The 19,170-nt window shown below is 42.0% G+C and overlaps 1 protein-coding gene across 1 annotated transcript in view; it reads right to left on the minus strand.

The window, feature by feature from the left end:
* Positions 1–2,939: 2,939 nt before the first annotated feature.
* ZC3H14 (zinc finger CCCH-type containing 14) overlaps positions 2,940–19,170 on the minus strand; it is a 29,577-nt gene continuing 13,346 nt past the window's right edge. Inside the window, exons 7-17 of the mRNA XM_080973171.1 lie at positions 17,468–17,628; positions 16,436–16,536; positions 12,152–12,307; positions 11,376–11,450; positions 9,751–9,910; positions 8,452–8,675; positions 7,439–7,559; positions 5,819–5,955; positions 4,418–4,512; positions 3,451–3,557; positions 2,940–3,195 (exon numbers count right to left, since the gene is read on the minus strand). Of these exons, the coding sequence (XP_080829297.1) occupies positions 3,189–3,195; positions 3,451–3,557; positions 4,418–4,512; positions 5,819–5,955; positions 7,439–7,559; positions 8,452–8,675; positions 9,751–9,910; positions 11,376–11,450; positions 12,152–12,307; positions 16,436–16,536; positions 17,468–17,628 (1,344 nt within the window). The 3' untranslated portion in view covers positions 2,940–3,188. The remainder of the gene's footprint in view (positions 3,196–3,450; positions 3,558–4,417; positions 4,513–5,818; positions 5,956–7,438; positions 7,560–8,451; positions 8,676–9,750; positions 9,911–11,375; positions 11,451–12,151; positions 12,308–16,435; positions 16,537–17,467; positions 17,629–19,170) is intronic.

Below are 19,170 nucleotides of genomic sequence, written 5' to 3' on the forward strand. Positions count from 1 at the left end.
CATTATGATTGTGCTTTGGAGCCTTGGGGCATCTAAAGTAATTTAAAAGAACAATTGTGCGGCTAAATGTAAAGCTTCACCTTGCTGCTGAGTTCTTGAATACAGAACCTTGGCTTAGAAAACATTATTTGCAAACAATATAACATTTTAGTTGCTTTTTCTTATAAGTGTGTCTCAAGATAATAAGGGCAAAACTATAGACTAGATGATGCTTACTGAAAATTTATAATTGTAGGACTGAACAGACATCCTTTTGAACTCATCCAGTGTCTGTCTGTCTCTCTCCCCCCCTCTGTGTGTGTGTGTTTGAAATTAATAGGGAATACAGTTTTAACAGCTGTCACCTGGTAAAGTGACCTGTGATCCTAAACCACTTGATAACATTCAATAAATTGGTCCAAAATCTTAAGATGTACAAAGGAAGGCAAATTATGTATTTAAATGAACCTATACAGTACTTTGTATTTAGAGAACAGCTCTGTGCCACAACAAATCCAGTCCAACAGCTATGTTTGGCGACCCACAACAGATTTGATATACCCAGTTTTCTGCTTGCACACGAAGGCAAAGAACCACGCAAAGCAGGGGAAAGTTGTCAAGCACCTAGCACGTGGGTGCTGCGCTGGATTTGACCATCTGTACAGGACTGATACAAAACATGCAAAGTTTGGAAAACTTTGGCATTACAACAAACAAAACATCTGCAGGGTGCATTGCAAGTGGTAACAGAGAACGCATTATCCGACCCACTATGCTGGTGAAACCTAAACTTACCCAAAGTGTGCCCACTTACTTGACGTCCCTTGTACTACTTATTTTGAATCAAGTTGCCCTGAAATCAACAGGACTTGCTTCCAAATAAATGTTTTGGATCTCAGGCTGAGAGGCACCAGAAAGTTGTGTTTAGAGGGATTTATTGATGCCTGGTTTGTCTGAAGCCAGATTGGAGAAGATGTGAGTGGGAACTGGGTCAACAGAACCTTGTTTTCAATTTTGCCAGTGAGCGCTGCAGGTTAAGCCGCACAGTATTAAAGGTCAGCTTCTGCCACAAAGGGCTTAAGATCGCCAGGCTGCTTCCAGCCGTTTTAGGCCACAGCTAAACAGAGCCAGCCCAAGACGTTTTGGCACCTGAGGCGGACCACAAAATGGCACCTCCTTCCCTATCAAGGAAGAAGGGGTGAGAGAAGATCTCTATCAGAAACAAGGGGGAAATAAACATATACAATGGAATGTGCTGCCTCTGTGTTTCTGCTGCTTGAAAAGGTCGCCTCTCCTTTTCTCATGTGAGGGCAGCTCCTGGCTAGTTTTGTCCTCAGTGAAACAGGAATAGCTTCCTGCAAATTGAAAGTATTTCCATAAACAAGGTTACAAATAAGTATCTGAATATGCGATTTCCAAAAGCCCTGAAGTATTCAATTCATCATTTAACTAGAAATGCCATGCTGTCACGGTTCCTATTTTTTTTAACACAACACACTTTTTATGCCCTTCACTGTCTGTTTTACCACATTTCACTGAAATTCCTGGAACAATTTATTTTCTAGGTCCCCAATATCTCACTCTAACGTGTTTGTCAGATGATCCATTTTGCTTTAACAGCAGCAACAAAATGTTACGTCCAACTATAACCCAAAGGTGTATGTTAACTGTGACCTTTATTACAGTAGCAAATTGTGTTCTCTTTTGGGTTTTCATCATAAAGAGCTAATCCCTGTGATCAAATAATCTTAGAATTTGTCATTTTAAAAGTGTATCAGTTAAGCCTTTTTTGCATAAATCAAGTTTTTTATTTAAAAAAATCTGAAAACAAAGATTTTGAAATAATTTCCTCGGTTGTTAAATTTCAGAATTCAAGAATATATTGGTCAAACTTGAGTTTAAAATGTGGAGTTAACTTTTGTTTTCCGATATCTAATGTAAATATTTGTACAGAATATTATCTTTTGTATATTTTTGTGAAAATGTAGTTCCCCAAAAGATACAAAAGATTTAATAAAAAATACATTTATGTTACTGCTTAATCTTTTATATTATACCCTAAGGAGCCCAGAAGAACACCCATTTCTGCCATTTGGATTCCAGGATATATCTATGTAGAATTATAGCAGAGTACTGTTTCAAGGAAAACCAGTACTTCAATACACAGACTTATTAGCAGGCCTGTCCATACTCCTTCACTCCTGAGACTAGACATCTAGACTCACTGCAATGAAGGCAACAGATACAATTTAGGCCTTTCCCTAGACACAAGTTAGAAGACGGAATGCTCTTTCCCTCATTACAAACTACCTTCCAGGAGTGAATTCTAAAGCAAAGCTGAAGGATACGTCAATAACTTAACAGCTAGCCAGACTGTACCTTAACCAGGTTTACAGTCAAACTTTAAAATCTGGTTTCAAATGCTAGTTGTAGCAATCTTTGTCACCAGTACTAACTGCTTGACCCCTTCACATATCCAATTTGAATAAACTGGGAGAGGGAAATTCAGTCTGCTGGGATGGGGTGCTGACAGCTGACCTGCAGTTATATCTCTCCACCAGCCTGATTTCCATTCAAAATAGTTCTATTAAATTTATTCCATTTATATCTTGCCTTTCTTCCTAGCTGGTCTCTCATTCTGGCATTGACCAGACCCAGACCTATCATAATCCACATACTTTAGGTGTCATTAAATTGGTAACATTTCCCTACTTTTAAGAGCTTGCTTACTATTTTCTAGAAAAGAAATTTAAAGGCAAAAAGGTGAGGTAATCTATACTGAAGATGATGGTTTCTTTAAAGCACATATGAGTTATATTACTTTAACAACAATTTCCCAAAACAAACAGTTTCTTTGTAATGCAGTAATTTTTTTCCAGTCTTGGAATGGATGGTCCATTTGTAAAATTGTGAGCAAAAGGAGAAACTTACTGGCCCAACGTAAGTAGGACAATAACCGCGCCTTGACATTTTTATTAGTGTTAAAGCAAAATCCTCTTCCCTACTGACATTTTTACAGTAAAAATATGTAAAACCAGTTATTAAATATACAAGTTTTGAAAATTTCACATTTCAAGTAGGCAATCGACTTCATTTTATGAAACAATATAGATTCAAGGCCTGGCATATACAATAGCTTTTACAGCATCTTGTTCCATCAGTGAGTATCCGCCCATCATTGTACAATGGTGAATTATGGGTTGTGCAAATTATTCACTGAAAAAAATAAATACAGTAAATTAGAAAATGTGTCATGATAATTATCGTTCTGCCCTAAAAATCACCAATCCCCATATATTTCAAAATTAGGGAGAGCAAAACTCTGAAAAATGAGTTTTCAACATATGATGAAGTACTGCTCTTACTCCAGTTTCTTGCAGTTTTTGCCTAATAGCTTGTTAAGCAAAATGATTGTGCATTTTCATGTTTGATTAGCATGTGCAATTTAACAGAGTAAGAGAAATACATTACCTAGTTTGGGTTCGGGTCCATTTTAAGGCATGACGTGGTGGTACAGAAACAGAAGGATGATAAAACGTACAGTCGACTCTGGTACACTGAGTGTTAAACCTGCAATGCTAAGAAAATAACGGGACTGAGAAAAGGCAATGGCAAGGGAGTTCAGTTTTGCCTGTTTAGTCGAATCCATAGAGTGTACACTACTTGCACATTTCTATTTACAGCATATCTTTAATACAACCTTTCAAATATATGACTTGGGTTATCTTAACATAGGGTGGAAGATTTCTGCGGTCGATTGACTACTACAAATCCTAGGACCAGTTCAATAAAATTCACTTGATGAATAGCACCTGATGAACATGTGAACTGAGTCAATGTAAAAACATTGTATTTATAAGGTGATATGAAATTCCCATCTGGATTGTTATCGACAGTTCATTCACAGATGCATATCACCATGTGATGCCGCATACATCAAGGAATGAATATGCATACGGCAACCAAATCCTACAATGGAAAGGGAAGTCCATTTTCACTTATTTCCCCCTTTCCTCTGGTGTCCCTTACTGCTGTCCCTCAGACCTGCTCCAGAGGGTTGGGGGATCCTTTGGAACAGCAAGGGACAAAGGGTGGAACAGGAAAAGGGGGACACAATTGGATTTGACAATAGTTAAAATCTAAAATAAGGTGCATATAAATTGCAAACTAGGACTACTTCTTGAGTATAACAAGATCTGTGCCTAGCCCTCCTTCCAGGTTCATATATACAATGCATGTGTGTGTGTGTGCGTGCATGCAGACAGATGTTGTCAAGCACAGCATAAGGTACTCTTGAAGACTGGAAATATTAATAGTGATTATTTAACGGGGCTGGGCTAATACTTCATATTCCCTGGGCGCAGAATGAGTTCCACTTAAAGCTTCAGCCCAACTTTTTGAAACTCCCCTGCAGAGGAAATGAAAATATGGTACTTACTTTGGGATGGTAGAAAGGGCATTCCATTTTCTTACAAGCAGGGAAAAATCGACAGAGTTGGCTGCTAGAAGATGTTGGCGGTGCTGGAGGTGGAGCTGCAAAACCCATTAATGGAGGAGGGAAGTGACCGATACCAGACACAACAGCGAATGGTTTCACATGTATTGACAACATTCAAAAAAACTGCAATTTCAATTCCTAATGTTCAACTGCAGGAAATTGTTTCTGGAGGCAAGTGAGACAACCACCTTGCTGCACTAAGATGGTCTGGATCTGGCCAGTGTCTGGATAGGAGACTGTAGGATCCATTTGCTGCAAATCCCATAAGATTATGACAGACCAGATATAAATATAATGGATAAATAAGCAGTTCAAAACCAAAATTCAGGTTGCTTCAGAAAGACGCAACATTGACGAAAACACATAACCATTTTTCCATGTGTGTTCAAAACAAAGCTTTCTGCAAAATTTCATGGTCTGTGAAAGGGGAAAACACAGCTCAAATCATGTTGCACCACAAAGTTGTTTCCAAGTTGAAATGCAGGGGGAGGGGAGAGGAGAAACAGAGAGACTGGGAGTCTTGGGTCCTCCAAGGAGGACAAGGAAGTGGCTAGCCATAACATTTGCTGGAAGCAGCAGCAATGAGCCAGGCAAAGAAGGGGAGCGCCTTCCCATCACCCCACAAGCTGCTGTCAGTCCTTGTGGGACAGGGCTGAGTTCAGAGACCTGGGCCTGCCTCCTCTTACGTTAAAAAGACAACTTCGTGATGTCTTTTAAATTATCATTCAGCAGCCTGTGCTGCTGCAACCAAATATTATGAAACATGCAGACTGCAATGGTCACAACTACCAACGGCTGCAACATGATTCTATCTTATGCATTCACCATTGTTTGCAACGCACTGGTTGGCGGAGCTGTTGGCCTGGCATATTTTGTTTTATGCTTTTTTTGGCGGTGGTGGTAGGGGGAAGGCAGAGCTGTCGAAGAGCACTGCAAACTTTTTACGTTATGGTTTGGCACAGCAGATTCACTGCTGGACTTTTCGTTTGTCGTTAGCAAATGGCAAGTTTGGTGTGCTGCTGTGCTGCTTTGTGCTGCATTTTCAACAATTGTTTCAACAATTGTTTCAACTCAGGGAGTGAGTGAGTGTGTGTGTGTGTGTGTGTGTGTGTGTGTGTGGAGGTCAGAATCAACAACTGACCCAATTGTTATCAGAGGCAGGAGGAACCCAATCAAAGGTCCATCTAGTTCAGTATCTTGTTTCCCAACTTGGCCAATTGGATGCCTCTGGGAAACCCACAAGCAACCTGCCTTTGGTTTCGCTAGATCAGATTCTGCTGTCACCAGCACATTCTTCCCAGCAAGCCCACATCAAAACCTGGAATAGCAATAAATCTTTACCTGGTTTAGGAGGTGGCAGTGGGGTCCGACGACTGGCATGAGTGTAGGGGCAATCTGGCTTGGTGCACTTGGCATCGTATTTACAGTTTGGATGGATGAACAAGCATTTGTCCGCAAATTTGCAGTTGGGAAAGACTCTGGAATGTGAAAGGGAAAGCTGCTGGGTAAACTTGTTAGAATGTACTCACTTTTTCAAAATAACATCTATGTTTACACCTCAGTCCTCATCCCTGGCATCAAATACAGTTTTACTTAAATCAAGACATTGGTGCTCTTGGGCTAGAATTCTAAAGGAAAACCTCAATTCCGTTTTTTCAAAAAAACCCTCTGGCTTCAAGTGCTTTCCATGCTCAAATACTAAACGGGCAGAAATCTGCAAGCCAATTCTAGAGAGTTCAAAGCAACCAAAAAAGTTACATGTGTGCCAAAATCAAGGTCTGCCAAGTTGGTAAGGTCTGGGTTTTTCCAATGAAATCCCCAAACTCTAAAATGGGCATAAAAAGAGCCAAAATGATCCCAATGATGTCAGTGGACATACTCAATACTGAACTGAAGGGGGGGGGAAGGTTAGTTGTCAGACCTCTAGAGAACTGATCTGATGTTTGTGGATTAAGAACTGACTGGTGGGGAAAGGGGAATCTCATCACTGCCACATCATCCTGAGCACTCAGCCCTCTGCAGTGACCCCGTTTCATTCTATGTTTTGTGGATTTTTTAGATCACAGATGAATTAAATGCTCTGAGAAAGGGCTAAAGAGCTGAATAGTGCTGACATAAATCTGCTCGAGGGAGCTGCAGAATAGATGAAGTAGCAATGCATTCTGAAACACTAAAAACAGCTTTTCAGCTCTTCCCCAAACCTCGCTGTACTATATATACCTCACAATATTAATTGTATTCCCTCTTTTCATAAGGATTTGCCTCTATCACAATTAAATATATACTTCTATAGTGTATATTTCTCACAGCTATTTTCTGGATGTTGTTAGCCTGCATCTCCCATCACCCCTGGCCATGCTGCTTTGAGCTGTAGGGTCCTTCAACTTTAGCCTCGGTTGGGTACACGAAACCCTGACTACGCTACCTGTTTGGCTACACCTGTTCTACTGTGGTGATGCAAGAAGCCAACCAAATCCACAGCTGTCAGGAAGCAGAGCTGGAGACCCAAGAGCAGACCCACCTCCCTTCTCTCCCAGAAGCTTTTGTGCAGTGGCCTGCTCAATCAGACCCCATCTAGCCTAGCATCCTGTTTACTGCTGTAGTCAGCCAATGGCTTTTGCGAAGCACACAAGCCTGGCAGAAAGGCAATTGCCCTTCCAATATAATCCCTCTACCTGGTCTTCAGAAATGAACCGACCTGACCCTGGAACTTTGATTAGGCGTTATGACAAATAACCAATGGCAGACCTCTCCTCCTCTTTGCCTCTGTCCAATCCCCTTTTGCCCTTTAAGCTAGTGGCCATTGCCATAACCCGTGGCATGGAAATTTCATTCCAGTGCAGTGGAGGCTTTTGCTCAGGACTAATACAGAGGAGAAGACGGGGAGAAGCTAATTTTTGTGAACGCTGTGCCTGAAGACCAGGAGGGCCAACTGCATCAAGAAGCATTTGTACCACTAACTTGCACGGCAATGTGGGGTGATGGAAGGCACATTCGTCTCCATTTTTGCAGGCGGGCCAATACTTGCAGCGCTCGGGTACTTTTTCCGCTTTGTGCAGGGCACCAACATCCTCCATCTCCACTGCAGAGAGAAAGCAAAGAGGCTCCAGTTGATCTCAAGTGGTTTGGCTGTTCAAATGTAAGACCGTTTCCATCACAGGGATTATTTACCCACATCAAAACCATGCAAATTTGAGACTCTAAAGTGTCAAAATGTGATGGGGTGTGCTATTTATTTAAAATATTCCTGCCCCACCTAGGCCTCCAAGTCAAGAGAAGAAAAATAAACAGAATATTTGTTTAAAATAAAAAACAATAATTATAAGGCACCAGCGATTGAAAAATACAATACACAACCAGCTGCTGTTACACATGTGACATGGGGAAATCGCTCCTGGCTCATGATTTCATCTCTGGGACAGAAGCATTTCTGTCCTAGGCAACTGTATAGCCTGAGGCTCCTGGCCCAAACAGTAGAGATGATCATAACTGGCTACCCCCCAGGATTTAGGAGTCTAATGTTTGCTGCTTTAATCCCAGATGAGCTTTCATTAAGTCAGGAACGCAGGGTTGGCAAAAGTGGTGATCCCTTCAGATGTTGTCGTGCTCCAACTGTCCTAAGCCTCATCAGGTGCATGGCCAATGGCCAGGGATGATGGGAGTTGTAATCTGGCAATATCTGCAGGACCGCAACTCCCCAACCACTGCCTTAAATGTGGTGCATCCAACCAGGGCCTGTGCTGTTTGCTAATTATGCTTAGACAACGTTGAGGGTGGGGATCAGAGCTGTGTTCTTCCCATTGTGAGAGGTCTATTAGAAAAGAACCTGCCATGGGAACTTAGCCTGCAGTTCAGTCACTGCATTCCTTCCCGCCTTGTGCTCAGCTCGAGTTGCCCAAAGAAAGCAATGCAAATAAAGAAGCTTTGCAACGAAGCTAACAAAAGATGCTTATCCACTGGGGATGGACTGTTACCATCGGTGCTCTCCAGCTGTCTGGATATAATGTGCATCTGTTGCGCACGAAGGCTTCTTAATCCCTTGTTGGCTGTTGCTTTGGGGGCAACTGGCCTTACTCCTTCCATGAGACTCATTTCCTCCTCCTCTTGATCAGACAAGTATCCTGGCGGGCTGGGGACTCCGTCCAAGGTGACTATGAACTTGGGACTAGCAGGCTTCTCTGGCTGCACAAGCTGCTCCCTGAGATGAGAGAGGGGAACCCAGAAGGAACATCAAAGCTACTGAAACAGAGAGCAGACTAAATGTGCGACAATACAACACATTCACACCCAATTCATGACAATCTGTGAAAGTTTTCTGTTGACAAAAGACTGAACTTTGTTTTTTTTAAAGATACATTCTTATCTCTAAACCACTTTCCTTAAACTTCTGATAATTGAGATATGCATTTTTTCTAAGCTAAAATAGAAAAGATGCTCCCTTCTCAGTTTGTGTAAGAAGAGAATGTAAGATTCCTGATGGATCAGACTAGAGGCCTCTCTAGCTGAGCATCGTCTTTCTCAGTGGCCATCCAGATGCCTTTGGGAGGTCTCCAAGCAGGATACGAGACCCGAAGGATTTCCTGTCCCCAGAGGCAACTGATTGGCTGAGTCTGTATGAGTCATTGCTCTTCCAATCAGAAGGCCCATTCAGAACTGTGACTCAGGCAGGGGCACAGTAAGCAGGCTTCTTGCTACCACAAGGCAGGGTGATGGTCACCCGTTTAAGATGGTTTTAAGAAGGAATTAGACAAGTTCGTGAAAAATTAAGATTGTCAGTGGCTACTGGTCACAATAGCTGTATTTATGATCGGAGGCAGCATGCCTCTGGACACCAGTTTCCGAGGAACAACAAGCAAGAAAGGGCTATTTTCCTACCATCTGATTGCACCCAATAAGGACATGGCCTTCCCTCAGCTGCTTTTGTAGGTGGGTCTTTTGGGCTCATTCAATCAACTGATGTATTGCAATGTGCTAGCAGTTTGTGAATTATTGGACTAAAGCAGCCCCGTCATTTAATGAGCCATTTGAAGGCAGGTAAAAAAAAGCTAGGGAGAGGAACTAGAGCAATTCACCATGGCTATCTTTTTTAGAAAAGGAGTAAACACATCTTCAAAGCTAAGAGACCTAATTCACACAACCCCTTTGACATTTCCCTATGTATGATGCAACTGAGCACCAAAACACACCACTCAGGTATGCCAGTTGCTGCAACTAGGTAAGTAAGCTTGAGTTTCTTAAGCCTTTTACTGAATTTTTAAGAAACAACTTTTTACCTTGTCTGTATGAGCCGTCCTGAGAGTGCCTGTAAGGCCTCCGAGGCCCTCTTACCCACTTCCAGATTCTGGGACACCATTATCTCCTCAGATAGCTTGGGCTTCTTCAAGATAAACGATCTGGTGTCTGTGTGGACCATCGATTCCAAGTCATAGTAATCTAAGCCAGAGAAAATGGCAGAAGTGTTCGATTCAGGCTGTCGTAACCCAAGCACGGGGACAAGTGTGAAGCTCTTTAATGAGGATAAGCAAAGTCACGCAGCCTGCCCAGCTGAGCATTAAACTAGCATATTTTCCACTGCAGCAGGAACAGAACTGGACAGGCATCCCCTCACTTGTGTGCGACCACATATACACACGGCACCAGGAAATCAATCAATCAATCAATCAATCAATCAATCAATCAATTCTAACCTGAAATGGTGGGAGAGCTGGAAAGTCCTTGTGGCTGGTAAGGAGACCCTCCAAGAGCCCAAATAGGATGCTAGTGAGCTAAAAGTCTAGAAGAAAAGACTCCAAGGGCCCCAAATGGCACACAGGAGCTCTCACTGCTGCCACACTACCCTGCTCAACAGCTGTTAGATGGGAAGCTGCACTTACTGCAGTGGGCTCCCCACTAACGCACATTTCACTTATGTGTGCGAGAGCTTAGAATGTAACCTCAGAGTAAGTGGGGAGTTGCCTGTACAAGCAGCCACTGAAGTCATGGCACTGCACTAGATAGGCTGCTAATTCAGTTCATATGCTCTCGTCACTCCTGGCCCAGCGGTCCTTTAATGGATATAAGAGTGGCCACAAGAAACCATGCTTGCAACCGCTGCAGCACACAGTGTTAAACGTGGCACAGAGCTATGCACATGTATAGTCCTATCCCTGCTGCTAGCTCTGCGCCAGGAGAAGCAACTAGTATTGGATGTTAATTGAGCAAGAGTGGCATTGGTGGGGAAAGAGAGAGCAAGCAAAATAGGGGGCACAGGGGGGATGGCCAACCCGTGCAGGCCATTGCATGACTGCATTAAAAGCATCTCTTAAGTACATGGGATGTTGTGTGGAAAGCTATCCAAGATTCATTGCTTGAACAAAGGTGGCTATTACAGTGCAGTCAGAATGAATGCCTTTGACGTGACACATCAGGAATTTCCCCCTGTGCAAGTCTCCCTGAAATAAATGGTGCCAGCCCAATAATCCATCTGCTTGATTTCATCTATTTAAATGGGGCTTTCCTCAGAGAAGCTCCCAAGAGGGCTTTCAAGGCAAACAGAATGAACAGATCTGTGCTTCAGACCACTCAGTCAAATGAAGGCCTTCAAAAGAACTCCACAGTTTGCTACAATATGAAATAAAAGTAATTTAAGCTTCTTTCTTCAACACAAAATTAATGCATCAACGTCGGACATAGTAACACAAAGTCCACTTGGGATTGGCTTTGACAGCAGGTGACAAAATAAGTACCTTCCCATTAGCAAAACACTGAAGGGACTTTTTTTTCCAAATACGATTTGGACTTTAACCTAATAAAAGTTAAATGGCACTGTTTTAAACCTAAAATATACAGAGTTTTGGCTGTAAGGAGGCTTTGGGAAGCCTGATTTCTTTTTCTTTTTTATTAAACAACCACAGCTAACCTTGTGCCTTTTGTAATGCTTCTCCAATGGCCGGTTCAATCTGGAGACGGGAAAAGAGCTGCCTTTGCTGGGTTCCTAAAATAAACGTGGAATGAAAAAGTATTTTACTGCCTGTGCAACGCAAATTAAGGGACAGCTGTGCAGTCACTTCCTGCAACTCTATTCTTAACAAGTGCTCTCCCACCCTCCGCAAGGCACGGGATTCTCTTACAATCAGCTTCCACTTATTCTACTCATCTGCACAATGCTAGGAGATTTCTGCTTCTTCCTCTATGGACCTATTGGAGCAATACTTTACTCTTGGATTCTTCCTAGAGAGACTGGAAGTGGACTTTGGGCTTCTGCACTGCCTCCCTGCTCTGTAGCTGGTTTTATCTCATGAAATCAACATTACCTTGGATGCCTTTAAAAGGGGATTAAGGCAAATTTAAGATGGATAAATAGGTCCACCCTTGGCTAATTGGATGGCTACCCCACAATAGCTAATTGGAACATCTCCATTTAGAGGCAATGAATGCCACTAAATTCCAGTTGCCGGATTTGTGGGAAAAGAGACTTTATGCCTTGCTGGTGGGCTTCACCACCAATAACAGAAAATGTGGGGGCCCCCTCCATTATAGTGAGGAAATGAAAGAGAAGCACACAAGAATCTGAGGCTTATTGGGTTGAGATTCCTATTCAACAGAATTACATGTGCCTGCAGCATAACACACGTTTTTGGGCTGGAGAACAGAATTAACCTCTCCTTGAGAACAGAGCACTTTATTCAGTATCACCTGGAAGTCTCCCTAATGCTTGTTCCTTTGGCTCTTCTTCCTGTATCTGGGAGTTCCCTCTGGACGGCCGGCTCTGGCCATGCATCACTTCCAGAAAGGTTTCCTCTTGAGATGTCCGGGTTCTGGGAGCCACAGGAACTGTCTGCTTTGCTGGCACTTTCCACAAATAAAAAAGAAACAAATCATCAAAGGCTGATATGCAAAGAGCAGATGATTCATTATCACAAAAGTTAATTGCATTCTCTAGAAATCTAGACAAATAGGCCAAAAGAAGCAGCAATTTCTAACCTCATAAAAGTGTGGCTTTCAGACGGATTTCTGGCATGAAATTAACTCAAGACTGTCAGCTTCGCCTTTGAGCCAGTGCCAACGACTGGGCTCAACCTCTTCAGCCCCGACTGGGCCAGGCGAGCTGGAAAAGCACTCCCAGAGACCTTCCACTGCAGGGAGGAGGTCTAAGTGCTGTGCACTTACAACTTAGAGCTGTGAGCACCAAAACTCAGTTCCAAAAGTCAGCGGAGCACAGCAGAGTATGAACCACACGAACGACAGCTCTGAAGTATAACTTCTTTTATTCTCTACAGCTACTGAGAAAACTAAAGACTAATCAGAGACGCTGGACTGCATGAGTGCTACAGCTGCTTGAGCAGTCACCTTATCTATATACAGATAACACTCAGACTCCCTTTGAAGTCAGGCTGGAGCGGAAGAAGCGATGAGCAAAATCCGCCCCCTCCTTTCTGAAACATTGTCAGCAGATTCTTGCAATGGGAGGGGTAAAATATCCTCAAAGACATTAATTAATAAGCTACCCCTTTATCGCTCCACGAACCTTCTGCTTTTGTCTTTTGTCTATCCTTCTGCTTTCACTTGAATGTGTTGGTTTGGTGTGGGGAAGAATGAAGTTGTCATTTTGGGGAAGAATTGCTACGATAAAGATGAGTGTGTTACCGAAAATGTTGTTTTTGTTTCAAACAATTCCGATAATCAAAGGGGCGGCAATATTTAAAGAGTGGCAAAGAGTAATTTCAAGGTACATCTGGAAGGGCAAGAAGCCGAGAATAAAGTTTAAGTTATTGACAGATGCAAAGGATAGAGGAGGCTTCGTCCTGCCAGACTTGAAATTATATTATGAAGCATCGTGCCTCTGTTGGTTGAAAGAATGGATGAAATTAGAAAATATAGAAATGTTAGATTTGGAAGGTTTTGACAACAGATTTGGTTGGCATGCATATTTGTGGTTGGATAAGAAGCGAGTACATAAGGGTTTTGAAAATCATATAATTCAAAGATCTCTCATTGAAGTTTGGGATAGATATAAAAATCTATTGGAGCCAAAAACCCCATATTGGTTATCTCCATTGGAGGTATTGAGTGTGAAGAAGATTAATATGAGGGGGAATTGGGTGACATACGAGAGTTTAATAATGAAAGTGGGAAGTAAATGGAAATTGAAACCATATGAGGTGGTTAAAGAATATGTTAATGATTGGCTGCATTATTTTCAGATTAATGAAATGTTTAAAAATGATATAGTATAAAGAGGTTTTGCTGATAAGGAATCAAGGTTTCAACAGGAAATATTTTAAAAATGAAGTTAAAACTTTATCTAAAATGTATAAATTATTATTGGAATGGTATACAAAGGATGAAGAGGTGAAATCGGTTATGATAGATTGGGCCAAAGATTTTGGATATAATATTCAACTGAATGATTGGATAAAATTGTGGAAGGAAGGAATGAAATTCACTGTGTGTACCACAATAAAAGAAAATGTGATGAAGATGATGTATAGATGGTATGTTACACCAATGAAGTTAGCAAAGATGTATAAAGTAAATAATAAATGTTGGAAATGTAAGGAAAAAGAAGGAACATTCTACCATATGTGGTGGGAATGTAAAAAAGTAAAAAGCTTTTGGGAGATGATATATAATCAGAAGCAGAGACATCACCTTGCCAACAAAGGTCCGTATAGTTAAAGCCATGGTTTTCCCAGTAGTGATGTATGGAAGTGAGAGCTGGACCATAAAGAAGGCTGATCGCCAAAGAATTGATGCTTTTGAATTATGGTGCTGGAGGAGACTCTTGAGAGTCCTATGGACTGCAAAAAGATCAAACGCATCCATTCTTAAGGAAATTAGCCCCGAGTGCTCACTTGAAGGACAGATCGTGAAGCTGAGGCTCCAATACTTTGGCCACCTCATGAGAAGAGAAGACTCCCTGGAAAAGACCCTGATGTTGGGAAAGATGGAGGGCACAAGGAGAAGGGGACGACAGAGGACGAGATGGCTGGACAGTGTTCTCGAAGCTACAAACATGAGTCTGACCAAACTGCGGGAGGCAATAGAAGACAGGAGTGCCTGGTGTGCTCTGGTCCATGGGGTTACGAAGAGTTGGACACGACTAAACGACTAAACAACAACATCCTGTTGAAATATACATTTACTAAGAAACCAGAAGCATTTTTACTAGGAATAATAGGAAATGAAATTAATAAGAAAGAATGGAAGTTGTTTTTATATGCAGTAACAGCAGCAAGAATATTGTTGGCCCAAAAATGGAAACAAGAAGAATTGCCTACGATTGAAATTGACAGATTACGCGGAACTTGATAAATTAACAGGAAGGATCCGGAATCGACGTGACCAGAGATTCACTGAAGACTGGATTAAATTTACAGAGTATATGCAAACACTATGTGATGATCAAATAACGTTTGTAGGTTTTCAGGAAGTTCTGTGAAAATGTAAGGTAGAAATATTGTTTTTTAAAAAATAAGGGATAATTAAGATATTAAGGTAGTGCAATATTGAGAAATGTAGAAGAAGTAAATAGAACGGAGAATCATCAGAAAGGCTGAGGGGAGTAAAAAAAAAAAAAGAGGATGTTGGTGATAAATAAGATGTTTGTTTTGAATGTTTTTTATATTGGAAAATTAATTTAAAAATTTTTTTTTTTAAAAAAAGAATGTGTTGGTTTGGGGAACATTTGTCTTAGTCAAATGTTAGCTGACACACTGGATAGACAGCCAGCAGAGAAATGATAAGCTATCCGGTTGCACTGATGTTTCCATCTGGCTGCTAATACAGTATCATCATCTAGGGGGCAAGAAAATTTGCCACCACTTCTCACAGTCCTTTCTTACTTGAGGGGGAGCCACTGAAGGCCCTTCCTGCCAATGCCAGAAGATTACAGTGGGCTTTAGATTCTCAGCAAGGCTACAATGCTAGAACATTAATGTGTGGTTTCAATGCTCCATTTCATGGGTTGTTTTTACTATTGCAATGTAGTCCTTAAAGCTGTAAGCAATCTTGAAAACCTTCTGCTAGGAGAGGTGGAATGTAAATCCCATCAGGGAAATATAGAAATATTTCAGAGACTTAAAGACCAATCTGCACATCGAGCTTAAAGTAAGATTTATACCCACTTAACCATCATGGTTTTCCCCAAAGAATCCTTATAATTGTACTGAAAATTCTGTGTTGGGTACTTCTAGTTCCCTCACAGCACTACGGATCCCAGCTTTAGCCTGCAATCCGCACTTGCCTGAGAATAAGCTTCAATAAATGTGCAAATAGACATGTCTGGGATGGCGTTGTTAGTCCAGGGCATAGACAGGGCATAAGAGAGACTGTGGGAGCTTTTCCGTAACAAGTGGGGCTTCTGTTCACTTACAACACCATTTGGTGCCAGCTCTGCAGCAAACATCTCACTTGTGATCTTGCAATGAAAACTGATCTGTGGGGCTGGTGTTTTCAGTGTCAAACCAAAAACCATTTCCAGAGGGGCAGCCATGTTAAGTCCACTGCAGTTAAAACAACAAACAGTGGCACCTTAACATGGATGATGGCAGGATCTTTCAGGGACTAAAGTCCGCCTCATCAGATGCTCGGTGTATTGCCTGATGTTAAAACTTAAACATATGCAAAATAAGCACGGTTAGCATTCACAACAGATCTTAAGTTCAATCCCTTGTGTCTCGCGCCACTGGAGAGTCACTGCCAATCAGGTTTGACAATACAATGGACCAATAGCCTGACACGGTAGAAGGGAGCTTCCTATGACCCTAACAGCAATAATCAAAGATAAAACAAACATGCTAACTTAGAACACCTGTAGTTGAAGTAAGATAGCAAACCATTATGACTCATGCCACAGGTGGTGGCAGTGATCTTTTGGATATGTTGCTGTTTAGGTTTATCTTCCTGTGCCTCGATTCATTCGGGCTTACTAAACTGGGCTTGGAGCTCACGTGTCCCTGTCAAACTACAGTCACTTACCTGCAGCATAATTTGTTGTCTTTGTAACAGATTCCTGGGCTTCAGAGATAGCTTTCAATATTAAATTCTTATTGGCCTGTTTGTTAGGCGGCAGCGAAGGCCTGGAGGGATTGAACAAAAAAAGATACAAGGAAATTAATTTGTCATTGTAGAACCATAGAAGAGTGAAGTATTGCTATGCTGTGTTTTCAAAAGCTTGGCTGAAATCTTCACGAGGTGCACAGATTAGAATTTTTGGAGTTATTTGATCATCAGCTGCCCTATTGCGTCTGCCACCTTCTGTGCTACTCTGTGAGCCACACATCCTATTACTGAAATAGGAATGATTTCTCTTCTCCTGGCATTCATCTCCACAGAGAGAGCACCCTTCAATATTCTGCAATCCCCTGCCATACATCCAGCGACTGCAGAAGTCACGCTTCTACTGTGGCGGCAGCAGAGGCCAATATGGATGCGCTCCTGATCTTCTGTGGTCCTCTCTGACCCCATTCCCTTTTCTGCAAACATAATGAAATAACTGTTGGATCCAACTTTTGGATCCACAGCAAAATACATCTTGAGATCAGCACTGGCCTGCGAGGCACTGCTGGGAAAACACTGCGCGAAAGCTAAGGTGGAAGGGAAGTCCCACCCTGGTTGTTGGGACAACCAGCAACTGTGGGTTCACACGACGCTCACCGAGGCATCTCCTACCCATCAGTTTCTGGTTCAGTTGGCAATTCCTCTCTCCACTTGATCACCCTGCAGCAATGGCAACAGTTCCTACTAGCGTGCTGCTCCCAGGTTGCCAGGGCTTGCATTTGTTTTCTCCTCCGTAAGCAATCATTTACTGTAAAAGCCAGGCCTTAAATAATCAAGCAATACGATGGCAACAAAATTACTTCTAATGTATTTTCTTGGGCATATGGCATCATTTGATCTTGCAATGTGGCCAGACACCCAGAAACAGCTTAGGCACATCAGGAACTCAGGACAATCTATCTTGATGCTTACTTTCTTTGGCCTAATTCAAACCCCACAATTCTTAGGTACCTTCTCTCAGGTTTTGCAGGCACAGATACGCTGCTGGAGATGCCTCCCAGACGGAGTCCACAGTCTTCCTCTTCCTCCTCCTCCTCTCCATCGTTGCTGAACCGTTTCACTCGGACTACAGAGCTTACAACTGGGAGTTTTCTCTTCCTCAAGTTTTCTTCCTGCAAGAAATACGATAATTTATTTTATACGTTTTTGTTTGAGAAATTTGTAGCATCCCCTTTAAGGCAGGCATTTCCAGGACAACGTAACTATAATTGATTTTGCTTTGAAAAAGAAAAAGTGGCTGGTTTTCCCAATGTCCATGTCCAATGTGTTTTCCATGCCTGATGGTGAGTGAAGCCTGTTAACAGGCAAAAAAACCCCCAAAAAACCACACCATGTAACTGAAGTAATCACAATTATACCTTTGCTTGCTCCTGACTCCCTCTGGGGTTTTGCTGTATTGAATTTCCTAAACATCATGTACATTTGTTGGTGAATATATTAGAGAAAGGTATGGTTATGTGTGTGTAAAACTTTAAACACACACACATGCAAATTGGGACAACTGGATGGATCAAAAGCATGTACTTAATCTTTGAAGAAACATGATGTTTTCTAAAGTGCAACATAATTAATAATAATAATAATAATAATAATAATAATAATAATAATTTAAAAAATGTACTGAACAAGCTGTTAAAATTCCAGAAACAGCACCCAGATTCACAGGTACTATGCCGTATTCAGGCCTTAGTTCCCTTCACCCCAAGAGTGATTCAGATGATCATATTTGCCCTGCTGTACCACTCAAAGCCAACATCTACCACAGCAAGTCCTCGCTTCTTTCTCATCCACCTGCCCCCTCCAATTTTGCTTCGGAAAGTTGTTTTGGAATCAGAGGTGGATGGTTCCCAGTGGATCAATTAGTCAAACTCCCCACACTATATTTAAAAGCAATGGCAGGTGTTCAATTGACTTTTTCTTGGGGAGCTGAGCTCATTTTGTTTTGTTTTGTTTCTCTTCCCGTTACCCCAACCTGTCCCATTTTCAGGATAACCTCAGGATCCCACTGCAATAAGAGGTTCTTAGCACAAAGGGGGGGTCAGGTTGGGTTTTCAACCTTTATTTATCACATTCACATCCTGCTTTCCCCTCAAGGAGCTCACAAGAGCAGGTGGGTGGTTTCTCCATTTTACCCTCACAACAGCTCTGTGAAGGAGGGAAAGCAGAGTGTCAATCACTATGGTTGCCCAATGAGCTTCGTGGAATTTCAATCTGAGTCCCCTTTGTTCAAATCCATGACACTTTCATCAGCAACTCACGAAAGGAAGAGCTGGAGGGAAAGAATGCATGCAGGATACAGCTTTAAAAGCAAAACACACAAGAACAAAAAAAGGCAATCACCTTCATCAAGGCAGCTTGCATTTTAAAAAGAATCCAAATTCTAAAATTATTCACCAAGAATTATGGATGCTAGGGCAAAATTTGTGCAGATTTATTGGCTGACTTACTGCAAAAATCAGAGGCAGCGAGGCGGGAGGAGGATAATACAGGGAGGAAGAGCGGTGAGAGACAGAATGAGTGTTTGTGATTAAGCATGAAGAGGAGCCTGGTCAAACACTAGGGGCTCATCCACACTAACCTTTTGCTCCACACTTCCTAGGCACAGATCCAATCTTTAAAGTGCTGTGTCCGAACGTTTTTTTAATGTCCTGGCC

This window comes from Podarcis pityusensis (assembly GCF_964106645.2).
Source record: "Podarcis pityusensis genome assembly, chromosome: 1".
NCBI classification, from domain to species: Eukaryota; Metazoa; Chordata; class Lepidosauria; order Squamata; family Lacertidae; genus Podarcis; species Podarcis pityusensis.